Source organism: Tamandua tetradactyla, chromosome 9, assembly GCF_023851605.1.
Source record: "Tamandua tetradactyla isolate mTamTet1 chromosome 9, mTamTet1.pri, whole genome shotgun sequence".
Taxonomy (NCBI): Eukaryota; Metazoa; Chordata; class Mammalia; order Pilosa; family Myrmecophagidae; genus Tamandua; species Tamandua tetradactyla.
Window position 1 is genome coordinate 26,502,540 of NC_135335.1, and position 18,726 is coordinate 26,521,265.

Here is an 18,726-nt window from a genome sequence, read left to right on the forward strand (position 1 = left end):
GTGCGGCACTAAGGGCACGTTCTCAAGGAAGGATTTCGGTGCTGGATGTGGAAGGGCCTGTCCTCCTTTTGCAATCTCGCTGCTCATACCCTTTTATACTTCAGGTATATAAAATTAAAGGTAATGGCTACTCAGCCTCATGGCTTTCTAATGCTGTCACTGGGCTAACTAGTGTATGTACTTGGGTTATTTGCGTCTGCTGTCTCTCAGAAGCTGTTTCCTAGGGGGGCGCTCTTGCCCTCAGGTTCCCGCCCCACACCATGGGGAGAGCATTTATACCACGGAGATTAGAAACGTGCAGACCCAGACCAGGCTGAATTTACTGATTTTTCAATTGTGAAGAGTTTAAGTGTGTTAGGAAATCTAATAACATAAAGTAAACTTAACAGTGTGTCAAGGCTCAATTGGCCCCCTTCTAATAACACAATTATGTCAAATTCTTCAGTATTTGAAAAACATTGTTCTGTGAGGAAAGGGGTAGCTAACATTAAAACTTGAGTGGAATTCTGTGGTATAGAAATCAGAAGCCTTATAGAAGAAAAATTGGCTGAATGGATTATCATAAATGATGTTGTATATTTTTTATTTTGTAGATTATGTGCTGCACACCTATTAAAGTGTATTATATGTGTGATTATATGACCACCACATTCACTTAGATGTTCATTTTGTTAAACTTTGCTACACACTGCTCTATGCATAATTGGGCTGTAACATGGTTTTATCTTGAGGAGTGGTAGTTCTGTGGGAGGGAATGTGTTGGTGTGTGAGCCTCATGTGTGTTCTTCCTTGGATTGTTAGTGGTCAATACATGTATTTGAAGCTTTTGCTTTTGTAGGGAAGAAATGACTGTGCTCCTGGAAATGGAATATTTTCTATATACTATCTGTGGGCCTCTTGGATATGTAAAAATTCAGATTATAAGCTATACTGTGCATGTTATTGGGACTGTGGTCCTATAAATTCAGTTTGTGGTTAGTGTATGTATTTAATGGGTTGGTGGGAATAAAGTACATGTATTCATATGTGTGGATGGTGGTGTTGGTGTAGATATTTGGGAATAAGAAGTCATGAGTGTTTTTTGAGTGTAGCTTGGGCTCAGTGGTTTTGCAAAGTGTGAGAGATCCTATATCAAGGATTTGGGGTTATTTATTTGTAATTTGAGACTTTGAGGTTTTTTTTTTAACGTGTGTGTTTTCCCCATGAATTTTGCAGATTTTTCAGTGTTCAGTGGTAGGTTTGTCAGTTTTCTACCTATGCATATAGGCAGTGTCAGGAAATGTGTCTGTGTATATTAGTTTATAGGGTCTATGTGTTTTGTATATTTGTGGAGATGGGGAAATCATTTATTTGTATGTAGTTCATGTTGAGTGTTGAAAATATTTATGTGATTTTCAGGAGTTGTGTGTGTATATGTCATTGAGTGTAACTATAGCACTATTTTGTGTAGCAGGTAGATATGGTAAATGTTGGATGGAAGGACTGTGGGGTGTCATGAGTCTGTATTCTGGAAGATGCTGGACTTAATTCTATGAGTATTTTTGAGTGTAAGGATTATGTGTATGTAAGTGGTTTGGGGATATATGTGCATATGAGGGGAACAGAGTGGTACTTTTGCATATTTGTAGTGTGCTGGAGAATTTTGGATTATAACTGAGGCCTGTGTATATTGAGTGTATTGTGTATTCAAGGATCATTGCAATTTGGACGTACATCTTCAAATGCTATGAATTTGATTTTATCAGTATGGAATTATTACTGTGTATCCTGGGAAGTTAGTATGTATGTACCTGATGTAGTGATAGGGGTGTGTGTTTATACATGGAAGTAAATATCTTAGTTTGCCTGAGCTGCTATGACAAACACCACAAAATGTGTTGCCTTAAACAACAAGCATTCTTTGGTCACTTTGAGGTTTGAACTCCAAATAAAGATTTGGAGGTGATTTCTCCTGAATGTCTATAGTGTTGTGGTGCTGACCACCGGCAACTCCTGGATGTGTTTCTACCTCGTATCACTTGGCAATGTCCTCTCCTTTCTAGCTTCTCTGACTTCCCAGTTCTTTTTATATGGCCTCTAGCAATCTGGAATAAGGCCCACCTTCATTTACTTGGGTCACATGTTAACTAAAAACATCTTCAGGAGATTCTATTTACAATGGTTTCACATCCACAGAAAAATGGATTGAGACATGTCTGAACTGAGTTATATAGTTCAATATATCACAGTGGAGTAATTGTATATCTATATATTGGGGGTACATGGTGTAATTACATCTAAGAGTTCTGGATGTGAGAGTAGGGGGTATAATTAGGGACATGGAAGTGGTTTCATGTGTACTCATATTTGGTTGACTGGAGATAGTGATTTATTTCTTCAGAGTGTGTACTGGCTTGTGTGTATTTCTAGGATTGGGTGGGTGATTTATATAAATTTATTTAATTTATATACATTTATTCATAGGATCTATGGTATAAGGATTTTTAACAATGTTCTTCTTTGGAAAATTCTAGGGTTTTTCCATATCTTTTGGGGAATGTTTGAGTATTGGGGAAGTATAATTGTTCTCTGCATGGATGGGAGGGTGTGTCAAGTTGAGGGGTGTATGTATTCAGTGACCAGGAATATTTGATACAGATTGCTGGTAGGGCTGAGATTGTGGTGTGCTTGTTGTTCTGGTGCAAATATGTTATAGAGTATGTCATAGGATTGCAAGAAAACCCACCCTGAAATATAGAGTACTCTAGGCAGGAAAAAAGGTAAAATGGATCTACCTCTGCCGGGAAGAAGGGTCAACATGGCAGAACTCACAGCTCATAAGCGGGCAGGGTAAGTGTGTAGATTTGTTGGAGCCATGCCTGCATTCAGTTTACACCCCAGCAATAATCTCTTTCTTTTTAGAATGAAAAGCTACCCTTTTCCCCAAATTTAAATTAAGCAGGGGGCAGGTAGGCCCTACATAGGCAGTAGCCAGTCCTCTTCATGATTTTATTTTTAAAGTCTTCAGGATCTTGACAGGTCTTCTGTCAAGCCTCAGAATGGACACTGCAAATGTCAACAAACCCAAAGTTGTTCCTGACTCAGAACTCTTAAAGGCTAGTGGGTCAGGGTGGGCCATAGTGGCTCAGCAGACAGAATTCTAACCTGCCATGCCAGAAGCCCAGGTTCAATTCCCAGTGCCTGCCCATGTTAAAAAAAAAAAGGCAGTGGGACAATGAAAATGTTAAGCCAAATCAGAAGAAGCAGTCCATTCATTCCACTAAAATTTACTGAGTTTCATTTATGTAAGCACATAGGCAAGGCACAAAAGTATTTATTTTTGAAAGTTCCTTATTCTATCAAATACTTCTCTATGCTTTTCTAGTATCTTCTTGCTATCCTTTATGTCATTAGCCAAACCATTGAATTGATTTAGGAGATTTTTATGAACAACCTTTTTTAGTTGTCCCTGATTGTGTGTCACCTCCAGTGTTTTAATTTGGTCATCTGGCTGGGTCATAACTGCCTGCATCATTATATGCTTTTTGATTTTCTGTTGTCTTCAAGGCATTTGATTATTTTGATAGCATTATTTTGAAAGTTGGTTTCCCTCAGTCATGTAAGGTTTTGTATTTGTTTGGGTTTGCATTGAAGTTCTCCTTCTGCACTTGATTTATTAGTAATTTCCCTCCAAACCAAGGCCTGGACCTGTTGCAGGGGATGCACCTCTAATTGAGGATCCATTTAAAGCTAGACAGATCAGCAGTTTGCCAGACTTCACTTTCCTTTCTTCCTAGAAGATAGTATCCTTGGATCTCTTCTTCCCCTCAGGTCCACCTATCCCTGACTATGGCAGCTGGGTGAGCTGGATGGAGAGTATGTACATTGCAGCCAGGTCTGCTTGACCTGTTGTGCACTGAAAGTCACCAATCTCAGGCTGTAGGGGGGAGCATTACACACCTCAACAGATACTCCACTTGTGGGCCTTGATGGCTGCATTACAATATATCAGAAGGTTAATAAACATCTAAGTAAAGTTTATAGAGGTTTAATTATATATGTTAATCCTTGGCTACGCTCAAAGCTCTGCTCTCTCTAGGAAAATATAGGTTTATTTCTGTCCCTTTTTATGTATTTGAAAACCTCATCAGTTTTACAAACCATAGGGCATTCCCTGGATTCCAGTCCAGGGAAATCTTATCAAGGAAGGCCTTATTTAACAATAAGCTTTTCCTTCTTCTTGGGTAAATCATTTAGCTTAAATTAAGGAAAATAGGGTGAGCCTTTTAATTCTGTTGAAGTTCATAAAACCTTCAACAGATACCTTCATCAATTTTCCCAGAAGCCCCACTTATTTCTGTACTGTGGCCTGTTCTAGGAAAAAACAGCAAATAATTTGGGGGATGAGTATCGGTTTTTATTTTTAAGTACGTTTAATCTGATATCATTTTCTCAGCCTGCATGTTTCAATATGGCCCTAGTCAAAAAGACATATTGTGTCACTGGAATATTCAGCATCACAGGTACTTGAGGAAATGTACAATCCAAAAATGAAATTAAGGAAAGATTCCATTTACAAAACCAAATAATAATAAAATCCTTGTTATTAATTTGACCAAGAAGGTATAAGATGTAGCTACAGTTTTCCAAATTCATTTGAGTGAACCACTTGGGTGTGATTCAGATTTGCTATCTTAAATACAACTCTCAATCACAATCTGGTATTTAGCTTCTTCAATTTTGTCTGATTCACAAGCATCTTCTATTATAGAGTACAAAGAAAATATTTTTAGTGTTAGGGACAGGAGGCAATGTCACTATACTGAGAAATGGGTAACTCAAATAAACTCATGTAAATAATACCTTGTCTAATATTTTAACAGTGTTAGAATTTCTTTTGCCTCTAAGTGTAGTCCTCAATAAGGGCAGGACACTTGGGTTCAATTCAAAGTTTGGTTCAAATGTTGAGATTATTGATGTAAAACACACTAAGTGGATATTACAATATTTATTATTTACATCATTAATGTCTGGGTAGAGAGAGACAATCCTCTCAAGGAGGTCTGAAATGGCTTAGTGATGGAAAGGAGAAAGGCTTGAGTTTTTATTGTGGTTAGGGGATGTGGCCAGCAAGGGCTTTCACCTTTGGTAAGCTTGGCAACACACAAGGAGGGTACATCAAGGGTTCTCACCAAATTGCCCAGATGGAGAAAAGGATGAAAGAAAGGAAATGAATGACAGTTTTGATATATAACATGAGAAAATAGGGTCACATTCCTCATCACATGAGTTTACAATAGCCCAGCTGCTGATCACTGCCAAAGGTCGCTTTTTTCTTAGTCTCACACTGATCATCCTGCAAGGCAAAGAGTTTTTTGTTATTTCAATATAATCTAATTGTTTCCTATATGCTTTTGCCTATTATATTATTTCTTGGGCAAGGAATGAATAATTGAATGTCTGCCTGCATCTCTCTGACTATATGGTATAAAAGCAAATGTGCATTTATATATTAGATATAGGTCTCTTAATCCATCTGTGTACATAGTCCCATAATTTTCCTTTAACTGCTAGGGGATGAGTTTAAATGGCTGTGCCAGTTTGAATCTGTGGTGTTCCCTAGAAAAGCCATGTTGTTTAATCCTCATTGAATATTGCTGGGTGGGAATTTTTGATTATCCATAGAGATGTGACCCACCCAGTTGTGGGTGGTAACTTTTGTTTAGATGGTTTCTATGGAGATATGTCTCTACCCATTCAAGGTAAGGTTGCTTACTGGAGCCTTTTAAGAGGGAACCTGTTCTAGTTTGCTAGCTGCTGGAATGCATCACACCAGAGACGGATTGGCTTTTAATAAAAGAATTATTTTGTTGGTTCTTCAGAGGAAAGGCAGCTAACTTTCCACTGAGGTTCTTTCTTACATGGAAGGCACAGGATGGTCTCTACTGGTCTTATCTCCAGGCCCCTGGGTTCCAACAACTTTCCCCGGGGTGACTTCTTTCTGCATCTCCAAAGGCCTGGGCTGAGCTGCAAGTGCTGAGATGAGGAATGCCGAGCTGCTTAGGCTGTGCTACATTGCGTTCTCTCATTTAAGCACCAGCCAATTAAGTCAAACGTCACTCATTCCAGCAGACACACCTCCTAGTTGACTGCAGATGTAATTAGCAACAGATGAGGTTCACGTACCATTGGCTTATGTCCACAGCAACAAGACTAGGTATGCTCACCTGGCCAAGTTGACAACTGAATCTAACTAACACAGAACCATTTTGGAAAGAGTCACAAGAGCCCATGCAGCCTAAGACCTTTGATATAAAGAAGGAAAATGCCCCTGGGGGAGCTTCATGAATCAAGAAACCTGGAGAGGAAAGCTAGCAAATGTTACCATGTTCACTATCCAGTTGAGAAAGAAATGTTGAACGTCATCAACCTTCTTGAACCAAGGTATATTTTCTTTGGATGCCTTAGATTGGACATTTCTATAGCCTTGCTTTAATTTTGACATTTTCACAGCCTTAGAACTGTAAACTTGGCAACTTAAATTCCCCTTTTTAAAAGCCATTCCATTTCTGGTATATCACATTCCAGCAGTTTGCAAACTAGAATAGATTTTGGTACCAGAAATGTGGGGTGCTGCTGTGGTTTGCAAATGCCAAACATATTGATGTTGCTTTTTAAATGGATAAGAGGAAGATTCCGGAGGAGTTGTGAGGAGCTTGATAGAGAAGGTCTAGAATGCTTTGAGGAGACTGTTGGTAGAAATGTGGACTCTAAAGATACTTATGATGAGGTTCTAGACAGAAATGAGGTGTGTGTTGTTGCAAACTGGAAAGAATGTGCCCTTTGTTTTAAAGTTGCAGAAAATTGTGCTTGCTTCAGCAGCACATATATTAAAATTGGAATGATACAGAGATTATCATCGCCCCTGCACAAGGATGACATGCAAATTTGTGAAGTGTTCCATATTTTCTTTTAATAAAAAAATAATAAAATAAATAAAAAAATAAAGTTGCAGAAAATTTATCAAAACTGACAGCTGACTTTAGATGGAAGGCAGATTTTGAAAGCTATGAAATTGGAAATTTAGCAGAAGAGTCTATCAGATTAAATGTGGAAAGTGCAGCCTGGTTTTTCCTCACAGCTTATAGCAAAATAAGGAAAGAGATAAGCCGAGAACTAAATTCTTAGGTATAAAGAAACCAAAAGTTAATGTTCTAGACAATTCTGGGCTTCCAGGAAAGGAGACCCCAGAGAATAGTGCTTCATGTGAGGATTTAACCAAATGTGCAACCAGTCAGCCATATTGTTTCATCAGGAAAGGTTTATGGAAACTCCTGTCAGATGGGCATGATCCTTGCTTACTACATAGGAAACCAACAAGAGTATTGTGGGATCTGTATATATGCAACCACTTTCAGTCTGGACTAAAATTCTCAGAAAAGAGGTAAAGGTAAAATGTCTTCAGAATTAGAAATATGGAATCTAAATTCTGAAGTCAAGAAACTTGGGCCAGGAGATTAGACCTACACAAGTACTTAGAAGGTGGGCCTTCCACTTCATTGCAGTGGAAGGGTTGTGTTGCGTGGGGCCTTGGAGAGGGTAGAGCACATTCCTTGGGAAAAGGGGAGAGTCTGGCTGCACCCATATGGAGGGGCTGAGCATGTGCTCCAGAGACAGCAGTGATCCCCAGTGCTTGGAGAAGGTGGAGCCAAGAAAGAGGTGGTCCCTGCAATGTCCCCCCAAGGTTTCATTTAGAGAGAGATGGGCTATTGCATAGACCCTTGGAAAGGCAGGAGTGCCATATTCTAAAGCCTCAAAGATAAATGAATCTCAGACTTTGAAATCTAATGGAGTTTGCCCTGCAGATTTTGGAAGCTGCTTTAATCCTGTGACCCCTCTGATCCTTCCAATTTCTCAATGGAAATGGGAATATAAATCCTATTGCTGTCCCTCCTTTGTATATTGGCAGCACATAACTTGTTCTGAGTTTTACAGGTCGAGAGCCATAGGATAATTTTGCCTTAGGACAGACCATGCCTGAAGCTGACTTTGATGAAATTTTGTACTGTTTCTGACTTTGTATAATATTTTTATTGTTACTGAAATTGTTAAAAGCTTTCTGATATTGTGATGTAATTAATGTATTTTGCATGTGGAAAGAATGTGTCTTTTTGGTGCCCAGAGGGTATAATGTGCCAGTTTGAATCTGTGGTGTACACCAGAAAAGCCATATCCTTTAATCCTCTTTGAATATTGCTGGGTGGGGGCTTTTTGATTATCCATGGAAATGTGACCCCCCCTATTGTGGGTGGTAACTTTTGATTATATGGTTTCCATGGAGATATGTCTCTATCCATTCAAGGTGGGATTGCTTACTGGAGCCTTTTAAGATGGGACAATTTTGCAAAGAGCCACAAGAGCCTTGCAGCCCAAGACCTTTGGAGATGAAGAAGGAAAATGCCCCTGGGAGGGCTTCATGAAACCAGAAGCCTGGAGAGTAAGTTAGCAAATTTTGCCATGTTCGCTATATGCCCTTCCAGTTGAGAGAGAAATCCTGAATGTAATAAGCTTCTTGAATGTAATCTTGGATGCCTGAGATTGGACATTTCTATAGCCTTGCTTTAATTTTGACATTTTCACAGCCTTAGAGCTGTAAACTTGCAATCTATTAAATTTCCCTTTTTAAAAGCCATTTCATTTTTGGTATATCACATTCTGGCAGCTTGCAAACTAGAACAATTACCTTTCCCTTAACTTCTGAAACAGGAATAGTGAGTCCCTGGGCCCCAAGTTTTTAAACCTCCATTTAGCCCATTGTCATTTTTTATGATCTTTTTGTGCTTGTTCATTTCAAGTTTGAGAAGGGTAAGTGCAACTCAAATACCATGTATTTTGTCAGATACTTTATGTACTTTACTTTTTCAGCCTCTCTATGACTTTATAATGCCAAAATTATCCACCATTTCTTGGATAACAAAAAAGAGGCTCTGAATAAGCCCCTCAGAAAATAGGTATTAGGATCTTTGACAGCAGGAACACTGGCAAAGAATTCAGACTTTGTATGGGAATGTTTAGGAGATACAGATCTGAGGCTCAGGGCCAGGCACCAGAGGATGTTGGGGAGGAAAAGAGAGGTTAAGCTGTTGCAGCTCAGGAATGGCCTTGAATTGCACACTAAGTATCTGCCCCTCTGAACTAGGTTTTATGACAGCAGGCAATATATCCAGTCAGAACAAAATCAAATTCCCCAAACCTCCAGGCATTCTTTTCACACAGATTCAGGACCTTCTGAATTCCAAGGGAAACAAGTGATCCCTATTTCAATTATAAACTTAGATAATGATAGTAACAAAGGGATTTTGTTGATAATCTCACTGCCACTATTGTGCCTTTGGCACACCAATACACTAGCCCTGAGTGGACCTCATGCTTGTCTTGAAGTCAAGGGTGTGTCCTGCTCCTCATAGAGCTTGGCACTGATGTTTAAAACAAGTCTCTGAGGCTGATATTTTTAGCTCTATAAACAACAGCTTTCCTCATCCACAAGAGACAGTGCTCAGTGTGGGGAGATGCTGGAGCCCATCACATGTCCTAAGAAACATGAAGAAGGTGACCAGATCCTCAGCCAGGTTTGTCCTTATATTGCAAAGCCTTGCTGTCACAAGTCTAATATTTTCTACAGTAGTGTATTAAGGAAAGTTGCTTATGCTTCACAAGTCAGATCCTACTGGTCAGGTCTACATAGCAATTGGAGGAGGTGGAGGTGGTGGTGGTGATGGTTGACACAGAGTTGGAAGTGGCAGCCAGGTTCCAAAAGGCTGCCAGGGAGGAGGATTTGGCCCATATCTCAATATTGGTGACTAAAGGCCTCTCATGCAGTAATCCATGAAGTTTGGTCCTGGGAAAAGAGGATGCCTTCTTGCAGCCACATTGACCTGGATACGGAAGGAGTTAAGTTGACATATGACAGACAATAGCTGAAACCCAGGGAAGTGGGTGTCAGTGCTTTGCACCTACCCCTTCACATGTTTGAGAAGAGGAGCATTAGGGCTAGAAAACTCTACCCTTCCACTTGGTCCCACAACTGCTTAGTCATCCCACAGGGTGAACTGCTGTTATGAGTGTCAGTGCCCACGTATGAAGAATGAGGAAAGGCACATTGTGATTATTCCTGAGGATTAACAGAGGGAATTCCAAAGAACGAAGACAGGGTATTCCAGACAGTAAGACATCCACTCACAAGACCTACCTGCTCCTTCCTTCACCCCACTACAGGTACTCACTATTTGCATTTTAAGAACATGCAGTATTAGAGGGAATGACAAGTCCATGCTCTACAGAAGTAGTAACAGCTACTTTTCAGAGAGTATTCCTCCAGCCTTTCCTGTCTCATCTTTGTTTCCCATGACTGCTCAGTAAGCATGACCATGCTATTCTCAGCTTAAGAGGACAGAGGCATATATAGAAACTGGATCATTGGCCCAGAGCCACACAACTTTAAAAGGCAGAAGCAGATTCAGTGCAGCACTGCTTGCCAGTATCTGCTTGTCCCCCTATACCTCCCTCCATGCAGAGGGGTCTTCTACTCTCTGGAAGTTCTATACATGGAATTAGGATCTATGGAGAGATAGTGTTCCCAGAGTCCTGCAGGGGACAATTAGGTTTGACTATAATATTTATCTTAATTCATAGATGATAATGTATTTTAGTACACTATGAAATGTAGATTACTTTTATCCTATGGGAAAACATTATTCTAATAAAAGAGTTTAATAAATGTTCTTTTATTTTAAGGAGGAAAAGTGCAAAGATGTATGATCTGAGTATTTACCAGCTATAGGACATGCATAAGCCACAAGAGAACACACTGATGTGAATATAATACAAGGTAAGACCTTGGATGGAAATTATCCCATTAGGGAATGACTGACAGTCTTAAGTACTTCACTTTCAGTGTACATTTTCTTTAACTAATTCATAATTTCTGATAATTGAAAATTTCTTATATAAAAACATTTTGGTATCCTTTAGTAATATATTTCTAAATGGATTGGACAAAAATGACTTTTGAAATTTGCAATGAATTTGCTCTGACTAGGAACATTCACAGTTAAATGAAGCACACAAGTTAAAATTGAAGGGCTTGACTTTTCACATTTTTAAGTTATGTGCAATACATCCATTCCCAAGCAGGAAAAGCATAAAATAACAATAACAGAAGCCTCCTATCTGTAACACTGCAGCCTCCACAATTAGAGATCAGTGGAGTCAACTGTATTACACAAGTTCTTCTTCAAATACAGAAGTGAAAGTCCTTCAATTCTTGCTTAGCTTCTAAGCAATTACTGCTTCTGAAGTTTACCCAAGGATGACAAGCTCAGTTTGGAGAAGCTATGCTTCTGCTTTCTTCAAAAGTGAGATACTCAAGATATCTCAGAACAAGAGGTGAGGCCAGGAGATGGTGTATATTATAATTGAAAATGCCCAGGGCCCTACTCCATTACCTCAGTAGGGAGTGGCCTTCCAGAGCTGCCTTTCCTTAGGAGTGCTGCTCCAGGTCTTGGGGCAGATAAAGGTGGGTTTATCTGAGGTTTACCTGACTTGCATATTCTGTATACAAAATTAACTGTCCCTCTACCCCTTTGTCCAATAACGTAGACTCTTTACACACTCAGGCCCTTCATCATAGGTCCAGGGTTTCCCAACTGCCTCAAATGAAATCTAAGTTTTGGGTGCAGGGGTTGCTGTCTCCTAACCCCTGTGGAATACACCACAGAGATCTGCCTTCAGGTCCAGGTGTTTTTATAACAAGTCAACCATTTGAGGATAGGACAAGGCTCAACTCTATCTAGAACTCAACACTAAAAAGGGGTCTCCCAATACATAGGGGAAATGGCTAATGGTTTAAGTGCAGATTTGAGACAGTTATGATAAGCAAACTCAGAGTCAGAATCAAGATTATTGTTTACCAGGGCATGAGGTGAAATGGGGAATGGGATATTAAGACTCAAAGTGAACAGGGTCCCCATTTGGAATGATCAAAGTGTTTTGGTGATGGGTGGTGGTGAAGGTGCCACAACATGGTGAATATAATTAACAGCACTGAAAACCTATATGAATGTGATTAAAAGGGAATATATTAAATAGTGTATATAGTAACATAATACATAAATGAAATCCATGGGATTATAGTATCAAATAGTGAACCCCACATTAAACAATTTACTGTAGTTAATAGTACAGTTATGAAAATGTGCTTTCATCAATTGTAACAAATGTTCCACAGAAGAGCACAGTGTTAAAAATATGCTGGAATATGGGAATCTTGCAATTTATGCATGATTATTCTGTAAACACTCAACTTTTCTAATAAATAAAAATATAATAACATAAGAACTGCTTTAGGTAGGAAGAAAACCCTAGGTATATACAACATTGGTCTATAGTTTTAGTTTACATATAATCTGAATGACCTGTATGACCTGTTTGGTCATATATTATATGAGTATTTCTGTATGTTATATACTTATGGACTTTAGTATTATGGTCATGAAAAAAGGAAAAATCAATTAGAAATTTATGGTAAAGCTTTAGGGTTACATTTTTTGCATTATAAGATTCAAATTACATAGGAATTTAATTTATGACTGGAATACTATAATTCACAATAAAAAATGAAAACAGACAAAAAGAAAAAGTTACCTCCAACAACAGTAAATGCTTTGTCATGGTCGTAAAGCAGTCTTGAATTAGACTACCCACAAAGACAAAGCATGAAAATATTTTCTCTAGGCAGAGCATACAGTACATATTCTAAGATGTTGTTCATTTTATTTTTATCACAAAAAGGAAAATAAGTTCTTCAAACTTTATCCTGCAAGGTGGAAAATGAACCTGCCCAATTCCCACATCATATGCATAACTCAAAAATGGTCTGAAAAGATGACTTTTTATGTTTTTAATTCAAAACCCCTCATCTCTGTGGGGGTATGTAATATTTCTTCTGAATATTTTGCCACTTACTAAATGTGGAGAGCATAAAATCATTGCTAGCTAAAGATTCCTTACTGTCTGTGTTTTCATGAATTTTTTCTACTACAAGCCTCAGAACAATCACTGAAAATTGTTATATACTGAAACAGGAAGCAATATCTCAATAGGTAACTTGGTCACAGAGAATGCAAAGGTGAAATTATTGGTGGAGGACAGAAAGAGTAGGGATTATGAAAACAACAGAAACAACTGAGGAGCAGAAACTGGTGGTTCCTAAAGACCTTCCTCCAAAAGTAAATTACACTCAAGAATCTCTGATAAGAGATGGGAAGGAAAGAAAAGAACAGATTATAGGATAAAAGCAGAAAGAAAGAAAGGCAGTTTCTTACTGACTAAATATGGCAAATGTAAGGCATTAACTTTTCACAAAAATGATAAAATGATCTACATTATTAGTCCATGCATTCATTTACATAACACAATTTGAAGCCATGACCACAGAATTTCCTCTTGCTTCTAGGGTACCCATGATACATATGTACATATGCTTCATACTGCCACTCAAGTCCCTGAAACACTGCTCAATATTTTTCTATTCTTTTCTATATATGTTCTTCTGATTTTAATTGCCTGCCATCTAGTGGCTTATTCTTTTTTCTATTTGTTAACATCTGCTGTTTGCTTTCACTATTTCCTATGAGACAGAATTCCCTCTCCAGGGGGTTTAAAGCAACCAAATCTTTGCCCCAGGCTATCTACCTCAACAGATTCTTACATTCTTTTCCATGTCTTAAACTGCTTTCACCTGGAGGGCAAATTCTGGAAAATCTCTGAGACTATCCCAGAGAATACTTTCAAAATCAGTCTTTCCCAGCCAGAGACCTACAAATGGGGTGCAGACTAGCTCCAAATGGCCTGTAATTCACTAGCCATTGTTTATGACTCAGTATTCAAAGAAAGAATGACAACTACTGACTAATCAGAATTTATGGGTCCTCATGGGTTTTGTTTCTTAGGAGAGGCTATGATGTAGGTCACACCTTTCTATAATTGAAGTCTAGGGACTGAACTCTGCAGATAGAAAACATTTAAGGTCTATTACAGAGTGAAGTTTAAAGGTCTCTTGAAATGTGAGTGCTTTCCAAAATCTAAATGCTGATGCTGTATCTTTTCTGTAAGACACACACACAAAAATATTGAAACATAGCTAAGAGTCAGAGAGTGACTGTCACTTTCCAGATTAAAGAGAAGAGAATATATTCATTGCACCTACACTTTGACCACACCAGTAAGTATGACAAAGTCTTCCTTTTTGAGAATCCATTACCTATTTTGCTGATTTCACATGGTATTGGTAAGACCAAATGAGATGATGTATTTGAAAAAGATTTTGCAACACTATACATGATCATATAAGTGTAAATTTTCCTCAGCTTGTTTATTAAAATTATGCATATTTTATTAATTCACTATATTGTGTGTATGATAGCGTCTGGAGAAGTGGGACATGCTGGCATGTGTGGGTAGAAATCTCTAGGTTGAAAAATAACAAGAGGTCTAAGGAAATGTAGCCCATTGTGGTTGGGCATCCTCAAAAAGTCTCATGCCGGGCGGGCCGCGGTGGCTCAGCGGGCAAGAGTGCTTGCCTGCCATGCCGGAGGACCCCGGTTCGATTCCCGGCCCCAGCCCATGTAAAGAAAAACAAACAAACAAACAAAATATAATAAAAATAAAGATGTTTCCCTTTCTTCCTTCCTTCCTTCTCTGTCTTTCTAAAAAAAAAAAAAAAAAAAGTCTCATGCCAACCCAAGTCTCTACTCTCCAGTTGAATCCTAGTTTATACTCTCTTCTCCTTCATCTCCATTCATATTATATAATCTCTAATCACCAGGCTTTCTGTAATTAATCTTTATTTTTCCTTTTCCTGTGTATTTGCTACTCTTTCTTTGAATCCATTTTCCTTATATGCTTTTATCTCTTTTCCACATGCTTAATTTTCCTTTCACTAAGTCACTTTTTTAATTTTTTTGGTGTCTTTATCATTTTTTGGTCTTCTCCATTTTCCAGTAATGATTTATAAGGAGGTATTGAAAAGCACCCAAACAGCCCTCACTATGATGTGGGAATTCTACAATTTCAATATGAAATTTTGATGATCTTATTTTTAAACTGAAAGTAAAAAAAATTGATCAGTTCTTTATGTTGCTCACCTTCAGAAAAGGGCCTACTTGATATTTATTTAGGTAGATAAAACTATTTTCTATATTCTTGTTACAGGGCATTTGGACTCCCTCATCACATTAAATGTATTAAATACATAATTGTCTAACAAATGAATGCATTTTATTTCTGCTTAGCAGTTATTCTCTGGTTTCAATATTTGGCATAACTCGCTCTTGTAGTTACTCTTGTATGCTTAAAAGGTAGACTGCGAATGAGTATTGTTATGTCTTTTTTTCTGTGTCATTAAAACAAACCAAATGTCACTAATAATTTCTTTTCCTACTGTGTAGAGTGTTCTTCATTTATCTATAATGGTAGAATTTATTTAGTATATCAATACACAATCAGAATTTTCTGGGAAAAGTATCAGCTACAAAAGTTAAATGTTCATAGAAAATAGACTGCTATGACAGCTATAGTCTACACAAAGTTGTAAGGTGTAGCTTACAGAGTAGTTCTTAAAAAACTGGGTGGGGTGTTATTTGGTTTGATATACACTATTTTCTAAATTGCTGATATAAAATAGAAAAAGCTTGATGTATTGGCATTTAAGCCAGGGAAGATTAGGCTATGCAAGAGAGAAAAGATAGTTGAATTATCTTTTATGTCAAATGTTTTGAAAGCTACTATGTGCTTAATATTTTTAATGGAAGAAAGTCTAGACAACAATTATAATCCCTCACTAGGGTAAATGATCATCAAAAAATACCTGTTGGTATCAGAAAGTATGATCTTGTTATACCAAATATGATTGTACTAAAAGCAGCTAAAACAACAATACTATAATAAAAAAGACATCGTTAAGTATGTAAGGAAAGAACATGTTAGAGTATTTCAGGCCTTCATGTCTGGAAGTCCAGGAGAATTTTTTGTAGGGGCTTTTTCAAATTTGTGGCAAAATTATTCTTGGGAACGGTCTAAATAGTGTGGTGTATTAGAGATGGAGCATAACAATGTAGGCTAGAGACAGTAATTGGTAGCTATTTGCTACAACTAGAGAGTTGGTTATACTCCAACCTGTCCTGTCCTTACTCCATTGTCACTGCCTTGTCTTTACTCAGGTTATCCAAGGCAGCTGCAGATATGTCCTCTCTAGTTCACATAGTTCTGCACCTTTCAATACATCTGTTCTTTTAGGATTGAGAGATCCCCTTAAAGGCAAAATTGATTCATAGGAATTCTGCAACTTCATACCACAGCTTAAACCATTTTAATACCTCTTTGATATTTACTGATTAAATGTTAATCTGGCTTATTTTTCACAGTGACCTACACCTCACACAAGTACACCTCCATCTCTGGCTATTGTGAAGCAGGTATTTTACACAGTCACACCTGTATTCATTGTGATGGAACAGACTCTATCAGCATCCAAAATAGCACAAGGAAGTGAAACTTTTAAGGATCATGGAAGGGTTTTCTTTTGTCCCTCAGATATATATCATGTTCAATTTATAACAATTTTGTTGTGATGAAAAGATTTTTTTTTCCCAAATATGACTGGCGCCTTCTCACATATATTGGGAGAAACAAAATTATTCTCAGAAAAGAAAAGTATGTCTTTTTTATAAGAAAATATTGAGCTAGTGTTTAGATTAGACAGGTTCTAGAGCTTGTTATGAAGTGGACAGTTTAAAATGTAGACTAGTAAATTTTTCCAAATAAAGTTGAATACATGTCATGACAGGGTGCACTGATCCCATACTGTCTCACACTGGGCTTGTGAAACAAGCCTATACTGACTGTGAAACTGTCAATATTTTAATAGGTTATGACTCAGTTTTCTTGTCTGTAAAATAGAAAACACTTCTTACATTGGTCTCTGTGAAGGATTAATGATAGAAAAAACAGGAAAATATGAGATCAATTCAAATAACTGTTACTGTAAGTAAACTGCTTGAAAATGAAGACTAGTGAAAATATCTGATATGTCATGTGCATTGCCTGGTAGAGGGTCTTGCCCATGGTATGCATTCAAAAATATTTTCCTGAAATAATAAATAAGCAGCTGCCTTCTCTGCAACTTCCAGATAAGACAAAATAACCATCATGAAGTTGAGAAATCAGACATTCACCCCTGACTTTGTGCTACTGGGAATCTTCAGTCACAACCCCATCAACACCTTCCTTTTCTCTCTGGTCCTGGGCATCTTCACAGTGGCCTTCATGGGTAACACTGCCATGGTTCTCCTCATCTACCTGGACACCCAACTCCACAGCCCCATGTACTTCCTCCTAAGCCAACTCTCCCTCATGGATCTCATGCTTATTTGCACAACAGTACCCAAAATGGCCTTCACCTACTTGTCTGGCAATAAATCCATCTCTCTGTCAGGTTGTGGGACACAGGTATTCTTTTATGTGTCCTTGCTTGGGGCTGAATGTTTCCTGTTGGCTGTCATGGCTTATGACCGCTATGTGGCTATTTGCCACCCTCTCCGATACACCATCCTCATGAATCAGAAACTGTGTGTGCTCATGACTGTTGCTTCCTGGATCCTGGGGTGTCTTGACGGTATCATTGTGCTTGCAGCTGTATTGTCATTCACTTACTGCAGATCTCTGGAAATTCATCACTTTTTCTGTGATGTTGCTGCCCTTCTACCTCTCTCCTGCACAGATACCTCTTTCTTTGAAAAACTGCTTTTCATTTGCTGTGTGGTGATGCTAATCTTCCCAGTCTCAGTTATTATCATTTCCTATTCCCATGTCCTTCAAGCTGTCATCCACATGGGCTCTAGGGAAAGCCGTCACAAGGCCTTCACCACTTGCTCCTCCCACCTGGCTGTGGTTGGGCTCTACTATGGTGCTGCCATGTTCATGTACATGAGACCAGCCTCAAAGCATATCCCTGACCAGGACAAGATGGTGTCAGCCTTTTATGCCATCCTCACACCCATGCTGAACCCCCTGATCTACAGCTTCCGAAACAAAGAGGTATCCAGGGGTCTTAAGAAGCTATTGGGAAAAGGAAAGTTATTGTAACTCTATCAAAACCCTTTTTATTTCCTGCTTTATTAACAGTCTCCCATGAAAACTGGAAGTACTTGAAACATTCATCCTGCTAGTCTGTATCTTTCCTATGATCTTTTTCAAACTAAAAATTTGTATAATATTATAGATGAATCATAAGTAAGTAGTATCTAAATATTAGCATATACTGCTTCACCAATGTGAATTTTTCTTATGGCATTGGTTTTTACCATGGGTATTATCTAACCTTAGAATGCTTGTCTTTCAAATCAACTTTTTGAATGAATAGTCCTTGCTTCATCCCAAAGTAAGGGTTGGAGTTGTTTCACTGTTTTTGTTGAGATGTGTCTTTGTTTATTGATTTCTAAGCTGCCAGTACTTCTCTTCAGTTTCATCTCTATTCTTGCTTATTGACTTCTTTATTCCTGGCTCTTCTCAGCTTAATTACCTAGTATTTAAGTATGGGAAGTTAAGTATCAGCACAGTTTTGCATCAAATTTCATGTCTTTAAAGTAGCTGTACAAAATGACTAATAGTTTTAGCCTTTCTTTGACAAGT

General features: G+C 38.2%; 2 protein-coding genes and 1 non-coding gene across 4 annotated transcripts in view; 2 read left to right on the top strand and 1 right to left on the bottom strand.

Annotated features, from left to right (window-relative positions):
* The first annotated feature begins 6 nt into the window (after window positions 1–6).
* LOC143646852 (olfactory receptor 2M4-like) lies at window positions 7–18,246 on the top strand. 2 transcript variants are annotated; one of them, XM_077116248.1, is made up of 4 exons: window positions 7–104; window positions 8,342–8,476; window positions 10,774–10,867; window positions 17,226–18,246. In XM_077116248.1, the coding sequence occupies exon 4, from the start codon at window positions 17,245–17,247 to the stop codon at window positions 18,178–18,180; it is 936 nt and encodes a 311-aa protein (XP_076972363.1). In that variant the 5' UTR covers window positions 7–104; window positions 8,342–8,476; window positions 10,774–10,867; window positions 17,226–17,244; the 3' UTR covers window positions 18,181–18,246. The 2 variants fall into 2 exon arrangements, with proteins under 2 accessions (XP_076972363.1, XP_076972362.1); XM_077116247.1 differs by having other exon boundaries at window positions 15–120.
* Window positions 5,019–18,726, bottom strand: part of LOC143646853 (uncharacterized) — an 84,853-nt gene continuing 71,145 nt past the window's right edge. The window contains exon 4 of the mRNA XM_077116250.1: window positions 5,019–5,335. Coding sequence (XP_076972365.1) covers window positions 5,158–5,335 — 178 coding nt within the window. The 3' untranslated portion in view covers window positions 5,019–5,157. The remainder of the gene's footprint in view (window positions 5,336–18,726) is intronic.
* LOC143647444 (U6 spliceosomal RNA) lies at window positions 6,846–6,949 on the top strand. Its single transcript, XR_013158071.1, has one exon. It is a non-coding gene; the product is annotated as a U6 spliceosomal RNA (small nuclear RNA).

What these genes read in the sequence shown, in the direction of transcription:
- LOC143646852 (XM_077116248.1), top strand. Translation starts at nt 17,245, where the DNA reads ATGAAGTTGAGAAATCAGACATTCACCCCTGACTTTGTGCTACTGGGA.